The sequence below is a fragment of the Neopelma chrysocephalum genome, unplaced genomic scaffold (genome assembly GCF_003984885.1).
Source record: "Neopelma chrysocephalum unplaced genomic scaffold, ASM398488v2 Primary Assembly neopelma1_42b, whole genome shotgun sequence".
Classification (NCBI taxonomy): Eukaryota; Metazoa; Chordata; class Aves; order Passeriformes; family Pipridae; genus Neopelma; species Neopelma chrysocephalum.
The window spans coordinates 7,453,303-7,466,675 of NW_020897701.1; the positions used below are offsets into that span (position 1 = coordinate 7,453,303).

Sequence of the window (13,373 nt, forward strand, 5' to 3'; positions counted from 1 at the left end):
AAATTGCTTCGCTATTACAAGTGGTTTTATTGTTTTCATAGTGACAAAAACTTGATTGCACTTTATTGCGTTTCTAGATCATTGAAAGCAGAGAACGAAGTGACCCTGCAAATGCAAACTGTGATGGAGCAGTCATGGTTTCCCACTTGGTAAGTGTCTATTTAATGGTTTCTCACAGTACAGCTTAGCGAGAGAATTTACTGTTACCACTTGTTTGAGAGAATAATGATACTTCATAATGACTTACAAATATGCTTCTTTGTTAACTTTTAGCAGACGTTTCTTAAGTATAGAGGGAGACTCCTGGGGTGTTACCTAGAGGATAGCTTCCCACCAAAGGAAATGCTGACATGGGAATTACTTATGCTGGATTGGGGAGTGTTACATAGCCCTTCCAGGAGCGGAAGGGGCTATGTCAGAGTGCTCTTGCATTTTGTTAAGTACATCTTCCCCTACAATTGTTTCTGACCACCCACAAGCTCAGTGAAATAACTTGTAAAATGGGTAACTTTAAGACTTCTCTTATCCTCAAATTTATTTGTTGTTAAAAGAACATTTGCCCTGCAGCTGCAATGACCAGAAGATTCATTTTTTTCACAAGTAACCCCTCTTAGCATCTCTTTGGTGGATTATTGGTATATGAAGTATCATAAACTGGGGGGAATACAACTGCTGATCTCTAGGGGAACCTTATGGTTTCAGAAGCCTTCTCTAGAGCCTTTTCTTGATTCTCAGAAAATAATCTGAAACAACTGGAGGAATGGAATCAATATGAAACCATTTGAGCTTGCTAAAATCTGCAAAAGCACTCTTATTTGGAACTGGCAATAGCATTAATCACATGCTTTGTGGAAAGTTTTCTGTTTTGGCTTCATGTGAAAAAGCTCAGGGTCTGAAAGTAAACACTGCTCATGCACTATCTCAGCAAGCTACTACCTCCTTTTTTTTCTTGCCATAAGTTATGGTATCTACTCTTCTTACACCACCCCTACCTTTTGGCCTGTTCCACCTGACCTTATACTAACCTTTACTACCTGGGGTAAGGGGAGAGGTTTTTGGCCTTTTTGGTCTGTTGCTGCTTGATGGAGTTAGTACAGGATTTTGCCCTTCTGAAACAAAAACCAACTAAAGTGAGGGCTACTTGCTCAAGCAAATCATTATGGGATGTTGTGAAGTTCTAGTTGACTTTGAACCAGATTCAGAGTGAGCCTTTTCCTCTGGTATTTAATTTTTTTTTCCGTATCCCCACAGTGACAGGCAAGGAGAGACATACAGCTGATTCAGGACAGCGTGCTAGATAATCTCATCTAGGCTCTTTTTTCCATGAAAGATTCCTATGGCTTGAATTAGTAGTTAAGCACAGTTTCTCAGTACAGAAGTATTATCTTTTTGTTACTGAGAGTAGGGGTTCTTGCACTGCAAGTTTGAAATACTGTTTGGGGTGGTGTAATAGAGTTCATACAAACTTATTCCGTGTACTTTTGTACCTTGAAAGTATGGGTTATGTGTGTGTAGCAGCTATTTATTACTTCCAATAATGACAGACCTCTTGGGTTTTTTTAAGTGTAACTGTAGTTTATGAAATTCTTAGCCGAGAACTAGAATTAAGAGGATTTAAACTAAATTTACTCAGAACTAACCTGTGAAATATTTAATAAATTTGCAGAACTTGGTAGATCTGGCAGGCAGCGAAAGAGCTAGTCAAACAGGATCTGAAGGTGAGTGTTAAATGGGGCTCTCCTGATGACCATATCTGTTAATTAACCCTAACAAGAGACAATGATAGGAAATTATGTGCTATTGTGTTACTTATTGTTTATAAATAAGCTCTTTTCCCCTTGGTAGAGCAGGATCTACTCAGAAAAATACTGTAAATGCTGTAAAGTGCAAACAATTAAGTACTGATATTCCTTTTCTAGAGTAGCAGGCCTGGCAACAGTCATGCACTGAACTAATAGAATGGAGATGACTCAATGAAGATTCACCTGTAATAACAAAATCACTAGAAGCTTTTTAGGGACTTGTGTATAAAGGTGAAGAGGGAATAGATGGCTTGTTCTTTAGCTATTGAGAAGCTTGGCTGTTAAAATGGACAGCATGAAGCTGCACAAAAATGTCTTTATCAGAAAAAAGTGATCTGAGAGGGACACAAGTAAATATTCTCTCTTATGAAGAATGACTCGCCCAAAACTTGTATCTAAGGCTGGTTTGTTATGCATGTTAATGTTGCAATTGCAAAATTTAAACAGGAAACAAAATTAAAGTTCTTATAGCACCAGCTACTTTGTAAAGGTTCCAAATGTTCATTTGTGATTACTCTCTTACTTCGATGCTTTTTGGCTATTATGAAGGATTTGATACTGCCTGCTGATGGGCCATAGTGCATTGTGGCACTTGAGATTCAACTCTTAGATAATCCTTCTGAGCATAACATAACACACAAGCTTGACAGGTTGAAAATGTATCTTAATAATGTTTTAAATTTAAAATAATAATAATAATTAAAAACATTACTGTGTGGTACCTAGGTGTCCGATTGAAAGAAGGCTGCAATATAAATCGGAGCTTGTTCATTCTGGGTCAAGTTATCAAAAAACTTTGTGATGACCCTTCTGGGTAAGCAACTGTTCATACATCTGTTACAAGATAACTCACTACTAAGCTAAGAAATTAAAATCCTTTATTTATAATATTTTGTAGGTAACGGTTTCAAATAACCTGTTATCTCTAGAAAATATATTTACTGTGAGTTTTTTCTATGCAAAAATCTGAATGATTTTTTTTTTCTTTCCTCTTTTTCATTAGCTTCATAAATTACAGAGACAGCAAGCTGACTCGAATTCTGCAGAACTCCCTTGGAGGAAATGCTAAAACTGTTATTATCTGTACAATTACTCCAGTTTCTTTTGATGAAACACTCAGTACTCTTCAGGTAAAGCTTCTCACCTGTTCTGCAGCACTGTTCTGACTGGAGGCTTTGTGGTAGATAGGGGAGGGGTGGAAAATGTAATCTGATGGATCTTTAATGACTTGGATCTTCTAAAGGGCTTCTGTGGACTCGGAATTTGAAATATTTGTTTTGTATACAGAATCTTTTCCCAGCCATCATCTTGTAATAGGTTGTCTACCTCAGAGCTTCCTGGGAGTTGGAACAAAGCTCCTTCTCTTGCAGGCAGGAGATAACCTCTCTTCTCATTTGCCTTTTCCAAACACAGTTAGAACAAGTCTTTGCTAACACAAGATGTTAGACAGGTACTACAGGAAAGGAGGATAATTGAACTGTTAAAGAACACTGTTCTTTAGGTAGGATTGTCTTCCTTTTTGGTGGTCTTTTGAGCTTTTTATTAAATAAAAATAACTTGGGATATATTTACTTAAATGTTATGCTTCATGTTTTAGATATTAATATCAAGCAAAGAAAACTTACTTTTCAAATCTCAGAATACATTAAAAATAAGCCAATTTCGATATTTGTGTCCCTATTATATGCTGCTCTTTATCTAATAAACTCTCCCTTTAATTCTGTTGGGAAAATGGGACAGAATAAGTCTTTTTAGAATATTTGTTCTCGAACTATTGCCCATGAGAGCATATTCTTCCAGTTTGCCAATACAGCCAAAGCAATGAAGAATACACCAAAAGTCAACGAAGTACTTGATGATGATGCCCTCCTGAAGAGATACCGAAAAGAAATTCTGGATTTGAAAAAGCAGCTGGAAGAAGTGTGTAATAAACTTCTTAAAATTATTCTATCCTTAGTACTGATAGCTGTTTGGAAACTACCTGTTTTAAACCAAAAGCAGTTAAATTTGCAGGAGTAGGTAAAGTGTTTAAAGTGATATTTGTCATTTTTATTGAGAGAATAGAAATTGAAAAGGTGATGTATAGTCTAGAACAACTGATGATAGTCAATATATCTGTGAAAGCTAACACTGAGATCAACTAAGAGAATTGCTTTCTTTCACTAGGTTAATATAATTAAGAAATAGAAATTTGTCACGCATTATAGCACACTTTAACAGATCAAAATTAATTGCAATATAAGAAGTTACTGAATGTCCATTAAAGATCAGAACTTAATCCATATTTTTTCCCCCTTACTGGTGTTTAACCTTAGTTAGAGTTGCAAGAAGTTGCAACTGCATTAAGATCACTGGCAAAACTTAGGTCATGTAAAGTCAGAAGATACAGTTAGAAAATGAACAATAGTACCTTCCCACAAAACAGTGTAATCTCTCATATGTTCATCTTTCTCTAACAATCTATGTAGTTGTGGAGCAATCTTGCAAGTCTTGTTAAAGCATAGATGATAAAACATAAAGCACAGGAAAAAAACAATGCTGAACATACTGTTTTGGTGAATAAAATCAAAGTATGCACATATGTTGCAAATTATAACTATCCTTAGAAAAAAATTCATGAAAAATAACTGACCTCTTATTTTTAACGGTAATTAATTTACACCTGGGAGTATGTTTGCTATCTTTTGAGATAGTAAGTAGTGAGGAAAGTAGTACAGAAAAGTTTGTTGGAAAATTCCATGTGACTTTGCTGTGACTACAGCATTGTAAGCTTATGATAAAGTTGTCAAAAAACAGCTGTTACTTTTAAAACAATACACTTTCAGTACTTGGATTTAAAGAGACCCCGTGCATTAGAGTCGCTTGCTGTTACTTGACAATTGAATCATAGTTCTGACAGAGTTTCAGGCTTCTGGCACCATGGGAAGGTCATCTAATCTATGTTATATTTGAAAGAATGCTTTTTTTTTTATGCCTAGAAAAATCTGAGGCTGTATTGTTTCTGGAAGTTTTGACCCCTTTTAAATACTTAGTCTGCAGGTAAATTGTAGACTAAGTTGTTAGTTTCATTATGAAAGACTAAAAACTCCTCTTCCAGGTTTTAAAGAATATATGTGTGTAGTTGTTTTTAAATATCAGTAATTGTGTCTCTTCTGTAGTTTGTGCTCTTAAAATGTCAGTTTGATTAATATTCTTTTTATGGAAGGTGTCTTCAAAGACTCAAATTCATGCAATGGAAAAGGACCAATTGGCCCAGCTGCTGGAAGAAAAAAATTCTCTCCAGAAAGTACAGGAAGACAAGATACGAAATTTAACTGAGATGCTGGTGACCTCTGCTTCCTTTGCCTCAAAAGACAATGTTAAAGTAAGCACCTGTTCTAGATCTTACTTGACGACTCTGAAATACTTTGTGAAAGGTAATATTAAATACATAGGGTTATATTGACAATGAAGAATAAGTATGATAAGCAGTTTTCACTTTTTTTTTCCGTATTTTTAAAAGGCTAACTTATAAAATAACTTCCAAGTATAATTCAGTGTTGCCTTGCAGTGAAAAGACTGCAGACACTTTTCCTTTCAAACTACCATGCTGTAAATTTTGAGGAAACTGCAAAACCCTGTCTAGTTAGCTGCTGGTACTGTTACAGAACTAGCCTAATGCAACATTTACTCTCTACCTACTGGTTTGATTTTTATCACTTTTCTGTAAATGCTTTTTTAAAGGCCAAGAGAAGAAGAAGAGTTACTTGGGCTCCTGGTAAAATAAAACAGGCAAATGTGAGCTATTTTGAAGACGTTGAAAAAGATGTGCCGACTGAAACAAAAAAAATGAAAATATCTCTGTCAGCACTACCAGATGCAGAGGATTGTAAGTAACTTCAGGAAAAAATAAGGAAAGTCTACAAAGCAGCTTTGAAATCAGAAATAATCCCTTTTTAATAGATCTAAGTTAAAAACAAATCAATTTTTTAACAATATGAAAGCTAAATTAATTGCCACTGTACTTAAATAATATTCCATGAACCCAGTTTTGAAAGTTGCCTGTAGCCTGTAAGGAAATCACGTTTATCTGCCAGAAAAGAATGCTGCTGGGAAGGGAAGTGGATTTAGCACACTAATTATGGTCATTCTTGTGTTGGAAATAAGGGTCATTTTATTTAAAAAAGTGGGAGCATAGTTGCTATCCCAGGTGAAATAATGTGTAGCATGACCAGCAGGTCAAGGGAAGTCATTCTGCCCCTCCCTTTACTCTGGTCTCGTGAGACCCCAGCTGGAGTGCTGTGTCCAGCTCTGGGGCCCCCAGCGCAGGAAAGACATGGACCTGCTGGAGCGAGTCCAGAGAAGGCCACAAAGATGATCATAGACATGGAGCACTGCACCTCTCCTATGAGAAAAGGCTGAGAAAATTGGGATTGTTCAGCCTGGAGAAGAGAAGGCCCTGGGGTGACCTTATTGTGGCTTTCCAGGGTCTGAAAGGGGCCCACAGGAAAGCTGGAGAGGGCATGTAGTGATAGGAGAAGGGGGAATGGCTTTAAACTGAGAGTGGGTTTAGATTGAATATTGGGAAAAAATTCTTAATTGTGAGGGTGGTGAGGCACTGGAACAGGTTGCCCAGAGAGGTTGTGGTTGCCCCATCCCTTGGAAGCATTCAAGGCCAGGTTGAATGGGGCTTTGAGCAACCTGGTCTAGTGAAAGGTGTCCCTGGCCATAGGGGGAGGGGAGATGGAACTAGATGGTCTTTGAGGTCCCTTCCAACCCAAAACATTCTATGGTTCTGTGAAATTCCAGATAGATAAGTTTGCAAGCATTGCATTACTTAATTTCCCAAAGAGAATAAGTTGATTCTTGATTTGGTTTAGTATTCATTAGCTTGTGATATGGTGGTCAGCGTAAGTGTAGAAACTGGACTTCAGTGGCGTTCCCTTTCATAACAGAAAATCATGAGTCAGAACTCCTACTTGTTGTACTATGTTTTGCCACTGAATGACTGTTTCCAATGTCTTAAAGTTGTTTTATAAGAAAATTCTTGATGTCTAGTTTAAAATCTACTCATACTTTTTTTAATACATCTTTCTTTTCAGCTATGTTAGATAATTCTGAATGTGACAACCAATCTCTGATGGTTCCTGATCAAACTTCAGAAGTAGAATGGATCGCTGGACCTAAAATGACTTGGGTAACATCATAATCTATTTCAGTTGTAATACTGTGCATATGCATATATGCATAATATACTTCTCAGTAAGATCAACCTTACCGTTCTGTAGGATACCGGTATTATTCTATGTGTCTGCAGAATTATTATAACTGGTTAGAAAATAAGTCTCTTGGACATCTCTGCAAAGCTGTGGGATGGTTCTATGCTTCTATGCATTTGTGGCAAATGATCCAGTAAACTTTGGTATATAGACAGGACTAGCTGTGAAAAGACAAGCAACAAAGAATATAATACTCAACTTGATCTTGTAGATCTGTTAATTGAGAGTGATTCTTTTTCCTAGACTCAAAAAGCCTTTGAAGAATCTGTGCAACTCTGTGAAGCGATAGCACTTAAAAAGGTAGGTCTGTTCTGAATTTTCTAGAAATAAGACTGACATTCCAGCAACAGCTTCTAAAGTTTCCTGTGCTGCTTCTTCAGGATGTTGCTGAAAATAAGGTCAGCGTCCTGCAAGCTAACCTGGATAACGTAGTGTTGGAAAATGAGCAGTTGAAATCAGAATTAAATGAAATGAAGGAGAAACTGAAGGAAAAAGAAGAAATAGATGAATTTGAAGCACTGGAAAAACAGACACAAAAAGATTGCGAGGTAAGGTGGATTGAAATAGATATGAATTCTCTATGCTCAAATGTTTTCTAGAGTTTATTCAGTGTACATAGACTTGGATGTTGATTCACAAACAGCTACATTTGCCAACAGAATGAATGAACCCAGGATTTAAACTGGATTTACTTGGAATGTAAAATTCAGACAAATTTTTGGAGACTTGTATGTGGTTAAATGTATATTAGTGTGTATGTTGATATGTATCTATATATTATTTTTATATACACATGATCTGAATTTCACTCTAGACTTGAGTAAGACAGTTGTTTTGCTGCTTAAATACATTTTAGAACTGTTTTGAAGTTAAGGTGTGATTGCTAAACTATATTTCACATCTTTCTTGTGCACAACATCTTGGTTTACTAGATAGCTCTGGATTTTGGTAATCCATGGACTATGTGAGCATTAACTTTTAACATACTATTTAACTTCATCATGAAATATTTTAAAATAATAGTGTGAATACTAATGTCTGGAAAATTGAAACGTATTTTGTGCCAGGAAGTCAGAGAAATCATAAACCTATCTATTGGATAACTTATGATATAGGAAATGCTGATTTTCAGTTCTTTTCACCTCCTTGTGCAGTTAGTGGAGTATCTTGTTTGTCCAAATGTTTTATGCTCTGATTCTGTAACTTTAAATACATATTAATTGTATTAGGTTCTAGCTGCCCAAAGGCTAGACTGTGAAATAAATTAATGCCCAAAGAAAACCCAAAATCAGCAACCTGAGGTATTGAGACAATAGTCCAATAATGGATGTATTATTCTATTTCTTTCCTGGTGCCTTTACTTGTCCACAACAGACTGTTCAATATCCTCTGATCATGACGCTAAGGTTGAAGTTTGTTACCTCCTCTTGCAGTGTTGTTTCAGGTTACAATTTAACAAAATCACTGCTTATTTTCGTTGTGTTCCCTGCAAAGATTTATGGACCTTAAAGAAAATGGATCCGTAAGATGTTATAATTTATTTTGTATCTAAGATTCTTTTTAGAAGACCCTTTGTATACTGGATTAATTGTGCTATCTGCCTTACCCAATGTTTAACAAATCCTCGGTTACACAAAAACTTTGCATGGAAAACTGTATCTAATACAGATGCAGTGTCCTAAAGTAGTCTCTATTACAAGAATTGCTTTTTGAATGATTCAAGTTTTCAGATACCTGAATACAGTCCATAAAATGTAAGCATTTACTGATGCCCATGTAGTAGATTAATTACAGCAATACTGAAAGGTCACGTACTTCACTACATACATTAGTTGAAATCCATTAGTTTATAAAAGTAAATTGCATAGAAATACTCACAGGAGAGCATTTGTTTTAAAGCTTTTCACTGATGTTAAAATTACAGATTGGATTTTCTTGTTACCTATGCTTGTGACTATACAGAAGTACTTGTAGATGGGTGCTTATTGTAAAGCTTTTCTAACAAAGACCAAAAGAAAGGAGGTCTTAAATTTCAGAAGTGCCTTTCTATTTAGTCTTCTACTTGTACCTTCTTTCAGAGAATGCCACTGAATGTTTGTGGCTTGCTTTACTTCAATTTTGGCACCTTCTCATTCCTGTTAGTGAATAGATTAAATCATAAATAACTGCACTGTGTCACAAAAAGCTGCTTAACATGACTAGAATGTGTGTCCTATCTGTACAATTTCTCCATTAATTGCTTTGTTCACATTGCTCTTGCTTCTCAAGCTATTGTAGATAGCTTGAATCCTTTCTAATTACTGGGAAGCTAAAAACAGAGCTTTGCATCTCATCTATCCATTTGAAAGCATATGTAGCATCTTGCTTTGTAGCTGTTTCAATAGATGTGTGTCTGTATATATGATTTGCCCACTACTACAGAAGAAAATATAAGATAGACCTTGCTTGTTTTCATGGTGTTGGCAACTAAAAACTATTGGTGTGGGTGCTTTCTAACATCCTCTGCAATTTTGCTTCAATTTGCTCCACAGATACAACTACTGCATGAAATTACCAACTTAAAGAATCTACTTTCAAATTCTGAAGCATACAATGGGGAACTTGAGGTGAGCCTCTCCATGCATTCACGTGCAGTAAGAATTGTATGAAATGTTCTTGATTTGTCTATCTTGAAATACTGTATCTGCTGTGGACACGATAGACATCATTGGGCTTTGGTTAGTCTTACCAGCTAAAAGGAGGATATGTCTAAAACCCATGAACTCTTTCTGTGTAGGTTTTTGATAAATTCTGACCTGAAAAACCAAACTGGGCACTAAAATCTTCCTTCTTTCTTTTTCCTTCAACTTTTAGGCAGAAATAAATTCCCAATTGGAACAGGTGAAAGAGAAAGATAATAAAATAAAGATATTAGAGAATCGTGTGGAAGAATTAGAAAAAGCAAGAGTGGAAAAAGAGACATCTTTTTCAGTGGTAAATCTGAGTTTTCTGCTGGGTTGTATTCACATTTTAACCACATTGTAATGAACATATTTTCTTTATTATGTCCATATAACTTTTTAATTCTTTGAATATTTTTCAGGGAGATTCTGATAAACTAATTGAGGAAATTCAGCAGCTGAATAAATCCCTCTTAGATAGTGAAGCCATAGCCTTGGATGCCAAAAAAGAATCTGCTTTTCTCAGAACTGAAAATTTGGAGCTGAAGGAGAAGATGGCAAGTACTTGTTGAACTGCATTTATAGCTGTACCAAATGCTGTTATGGGCCTATCTGCTTCCAGACTAGTGAAGAAGGCAATCAGAGTAGTGGAGCACAAGCTTCATAAGAAAGCACAAGTCATTAGCTTTCTCCAAATACTCTTAAGTAATGTTTTTATTATGAAATTCATGGAAAACAGGTCTTCAGGAAAGAGATGAAAAGAAAATAAAGGCTTCTGCCACAGGAGTGGGTGGTTAGTTTTAGGTTTACCAGTAGAAGGTCACAGGAAAGGAACAGTTTTTAGGGCATTACGAGAACGCAAGACTTCATTTTACCAGAGAACAAAAAAGAATAAGAGATGTGAACTCAAAAGTGGTATGCAGCTTAGTTTGGGCTTTGAAGGAGTAAAGACAAACTGACAAAAGGTCAGTTACAGCCCTGACCTTTAAGGTATGTTTTCTGAGAGGGCTCTGACAGGAATGCAGTTGTTAAATATTGGCTTATTCAGCCATATTTATCAAAGCCAAAGCTGTTCAGAGTGACAACAGAAAAATGTACCAGATGCAGTATTTAAATGTTAAGCAAGTAGACTTTTGTGTGTGACTTGCATGTTTTATTGTTTTCCTGAAGAATGAACTCCTAAATAATCACAACCAAATGCAAAAGGATGTTCAATTATATCAAAGCCAAATAGAAGCGGGAAAAGCCAGTTACCGAAAAATGCAAGCTGACTTGCAGAGAGAGTTGCAATCTGTATTTCAAGAAAACTTAAGACTAACTTCACTGCTGGAGGGTAAAGTTCCAAAAGGTACTGTTCCAGCTGGTGCTTTTTCCCCTCACCCCATTTCCTCCCTTTTTCTTGTCTTGGGGAGGGGGGAGACAGGGAAGACTTCGGCTCTTGTTTTCCTGAATACCTAAAGATTCTGTCAGTATAAAAATACTGGAGTATCTGGTATGTAGTAACTGCTTTAGCACGTTCTTGAACTGTTTGGAAAACTGCAACTTATTGAATGTTTTGTGTTTTGCACAAAGACGGTCAAGTTAGTGAAGGCTGTTGGGGAGAATATAAGATAAACTGGATGTCAACCTAACAGGTGATGACCAAATTCAGACCAGGAGCTTAATTGTTGGCCATTGTAAAATATACTTCTCTAGAATTATACTTATCTGACATCCAGAATGCATTATAAATCTTCTGCTTATTTTAAAATATGCTTTTCTTCTCTTGCACTCACTTATCAATCTAAATTTGCTAATTCTCTAGATTTGCTTACTCCTATGGAGCTGGAAAAAAAGTCAGCTGACTTAAAAGGAGAACTAGAAAAAGCTTTGAAAGAGAATGCACTTCTACAAAAACAAGTAAACGAGCTGTTAGAATTTCAGTCTCTACCAAATACTGTGGAGATGCAGAAGAAAGAGGTAAAAAAAAACCCTAACCTTTTTTTTCTTTATTTTGTATTGCACTTGACTGGTAATGTATTAATGGAGGCCTCTTGGATATGAAGTTTTAAAGCCAAAAGTTGTCTTGAATCAAATAACCTAAGACTTTATAATTAAGTTTGTTAAATTATTGTTTCTCAGGTATTTAATATTTGTACCTAGGAATAAGTTTAAGATCACATATTTAGTCAGAGTCTACTATAGTTTATCTGGATTTTCTAGTCCAACATTTGTGTGTCTATTTGCCATGGTCACTATTGATAACTGAGTGTATAGATATAATGGTGTTTGATCCTGGATACTATTCTAAAACTGATTTTTTTTTGTCAGTTTGGGCAAAGAGAAAATTTCAAGATCTCTTAGCAGAAATGCTGCTTGAGAAGTGAGAGATTTACCTTGCAAATTGTGGAAAATGTTTGAGGAAACTATTTGTTTCCTGGCAGGTCAAAGCTCAATAGACTAAGTGTGCTGGAAATATGTTTTAAGGGGTTTCTTTGCAAACACTTTCTGGGTTTCTTTGTCCTTAAATACCCGCTACTAAGTATGTGCAATGAAAACTATTCAGGGCAAGTAATCTCACAAGCTCATTAACGCTTTGCAAAAAGTTCCAAACCATCCAGTGGTCTACTTCCACTAATCAACAAAACTTCATTAGATGGTAACAACTTCATAAACTCTGTATCATGAAGAAAGTATTGATAAGTCCAGTCTTAGCTCAGACATAGGAAAAAAGAAGTAGTAAAGAATATCTAGAGTTAGAGGAGTGATGTCCAGAATTTGGAAGGGGCCTGTATTTTGAAATATGCTTGCCTGTACTTTATTTCCTATATCTGCATATGTACATGGTTTTTAGTAGTTATGACAAATACTGATTGAGAAAATACTATTAATATTGCTTTTCTGTTGGCAGATTCTCGAAAAATGTGAGGAGTTATGTTTATTAAAATTGGAAAATGAAAAGCTGCTTTCTGAAGTAGCTGATAATGAAATTAAACTTAAACACATGACTGAAGAAATTGAAAAATCAAAAGATGATCTAGCAGATGCACAACTGAAATATATGAAGTCTGATCAAGAATATGTGGCACTTAAACAACTTCATGAAGAAATGGAACAAAAATATATAGCTACATCAGAAAATAATGAAAAAATGAAGCTCCAAATAGAATGTCTTTCTAAAGAAGCACAAGAGTCTAAAACAACTTTGGATGAAATTAAATTAGAGGTCAGTATCACCATGTTCCTTTTTACAGACAGGACTCGGGAAATTAACTCATAGTATTGAAAAAAGGAAAAAAGTTTCTGGAGGAGTACTCTTAAAGCTGTAAATGACAATATCCTTGATTTCCTCTAGCATGAGTGGATATTACTTATTCTATGCCAAGGGTATAATGTTGAAGGATTATGTTTTTCAATGGTCTCTGTAGGCAAAGAAGTGTATCTATTGCTCCAGGTTCTCCTTCCATACTTGATCTTTTAATTCTTCTTTTCCCATTCTTAAGTTATATCTTTATTATGTAATTTTTTTTTTTTAATGCCACTCTGACCTTCTCTATATGAAGTCATAGAAACAAAGTTTCCTCACTGGGAACTGGAGACCTTTTAGAACACAAGATATTCAAACCAAAGAGAATTGCTACAGAAATTGGCCATTAGAAAGGAAAAAAAAGTAT

General features: G+C 35.7%; 1 protein-coding gene across 2 annotated transcripts in view; it reads left to right on the forward strand.

Moving 5' to 3' along the window:
- Positions 1 to 82: 82 nt before the first annotated feature.
- The window catches only part of CENPE (centromere protein E), a 29,113-nt gene continuing 15,822 nt past the window's right edge, over positions 83 to 13,373 (forward strand). Inside the window, exons 1-16 of one of the 2 annotated variants that reach the window (XM_027677116.1) lie at positions 83 to 149; positions 1,667 to 1,718; positions 2,529 to 2,616; positions 2,806 to 2,932; positions 3,603 to 3,722; positions 5,008 to 5,166; positions 5,526 to 5,670; positions 6,884 to 6,978; positions 7,304 to 7,360; positions 7,441 to 7,608; positions 9,592 to 9,666; positions 9,914 to 10,033; positions 10,143 to 10,277; positions 10,891 to 11,068; positions 11,525 to 11,679; positions 12,611 to 12,925. In XM_027677116.1, coding sequence (XP_027532917.1) covers positions 135 to 149; positions 1,667 to 1,718; positions 2,529 to 2,616; positions 2,806 to 2,932; positions 3,603 to 3,722; positions 5,008 to 5,166; positions 5,526 to 5,670; positions 6,884 to 6,978; positions 7,304 to 7,360; positions 7,441 to 7,608; positions 9,592 to 9,666; positions 9,914 to 10,033; positions 10,143 to 10,277; positions 10,891 to 11,068; positions 11,525 to 11,679; positions 12,611 to 12,925 — 2,004 coding nt within the window. In that variant the 5' untranslated portion in view covers positions 83 to 134. Of the gene's footprint in view, positions 150 to 1,666; positions 1,719 to 2,528; positions 2,617 to 2,805; positions 2,933 to 3,210; positions 3,304 to 3,602; positions 3,723 to 5,007; positions 5,167 to 5,525; positions 5,671 to 6,883; positions 6,979 to 7,303; positions 7,361 to 7,440; positions 7,609 to 9,591; positions 9,667 to 9,913; positions 10,034 to 10,142; positions 10,278 to 10,890; positions 11,069 to 11,524; positions 11,680 to 12,610; positions 12,926 to 13,373 lie in introns of those variants that run through there. The other variant, XM_027677118.1, reaches the window with a different exon arrangement.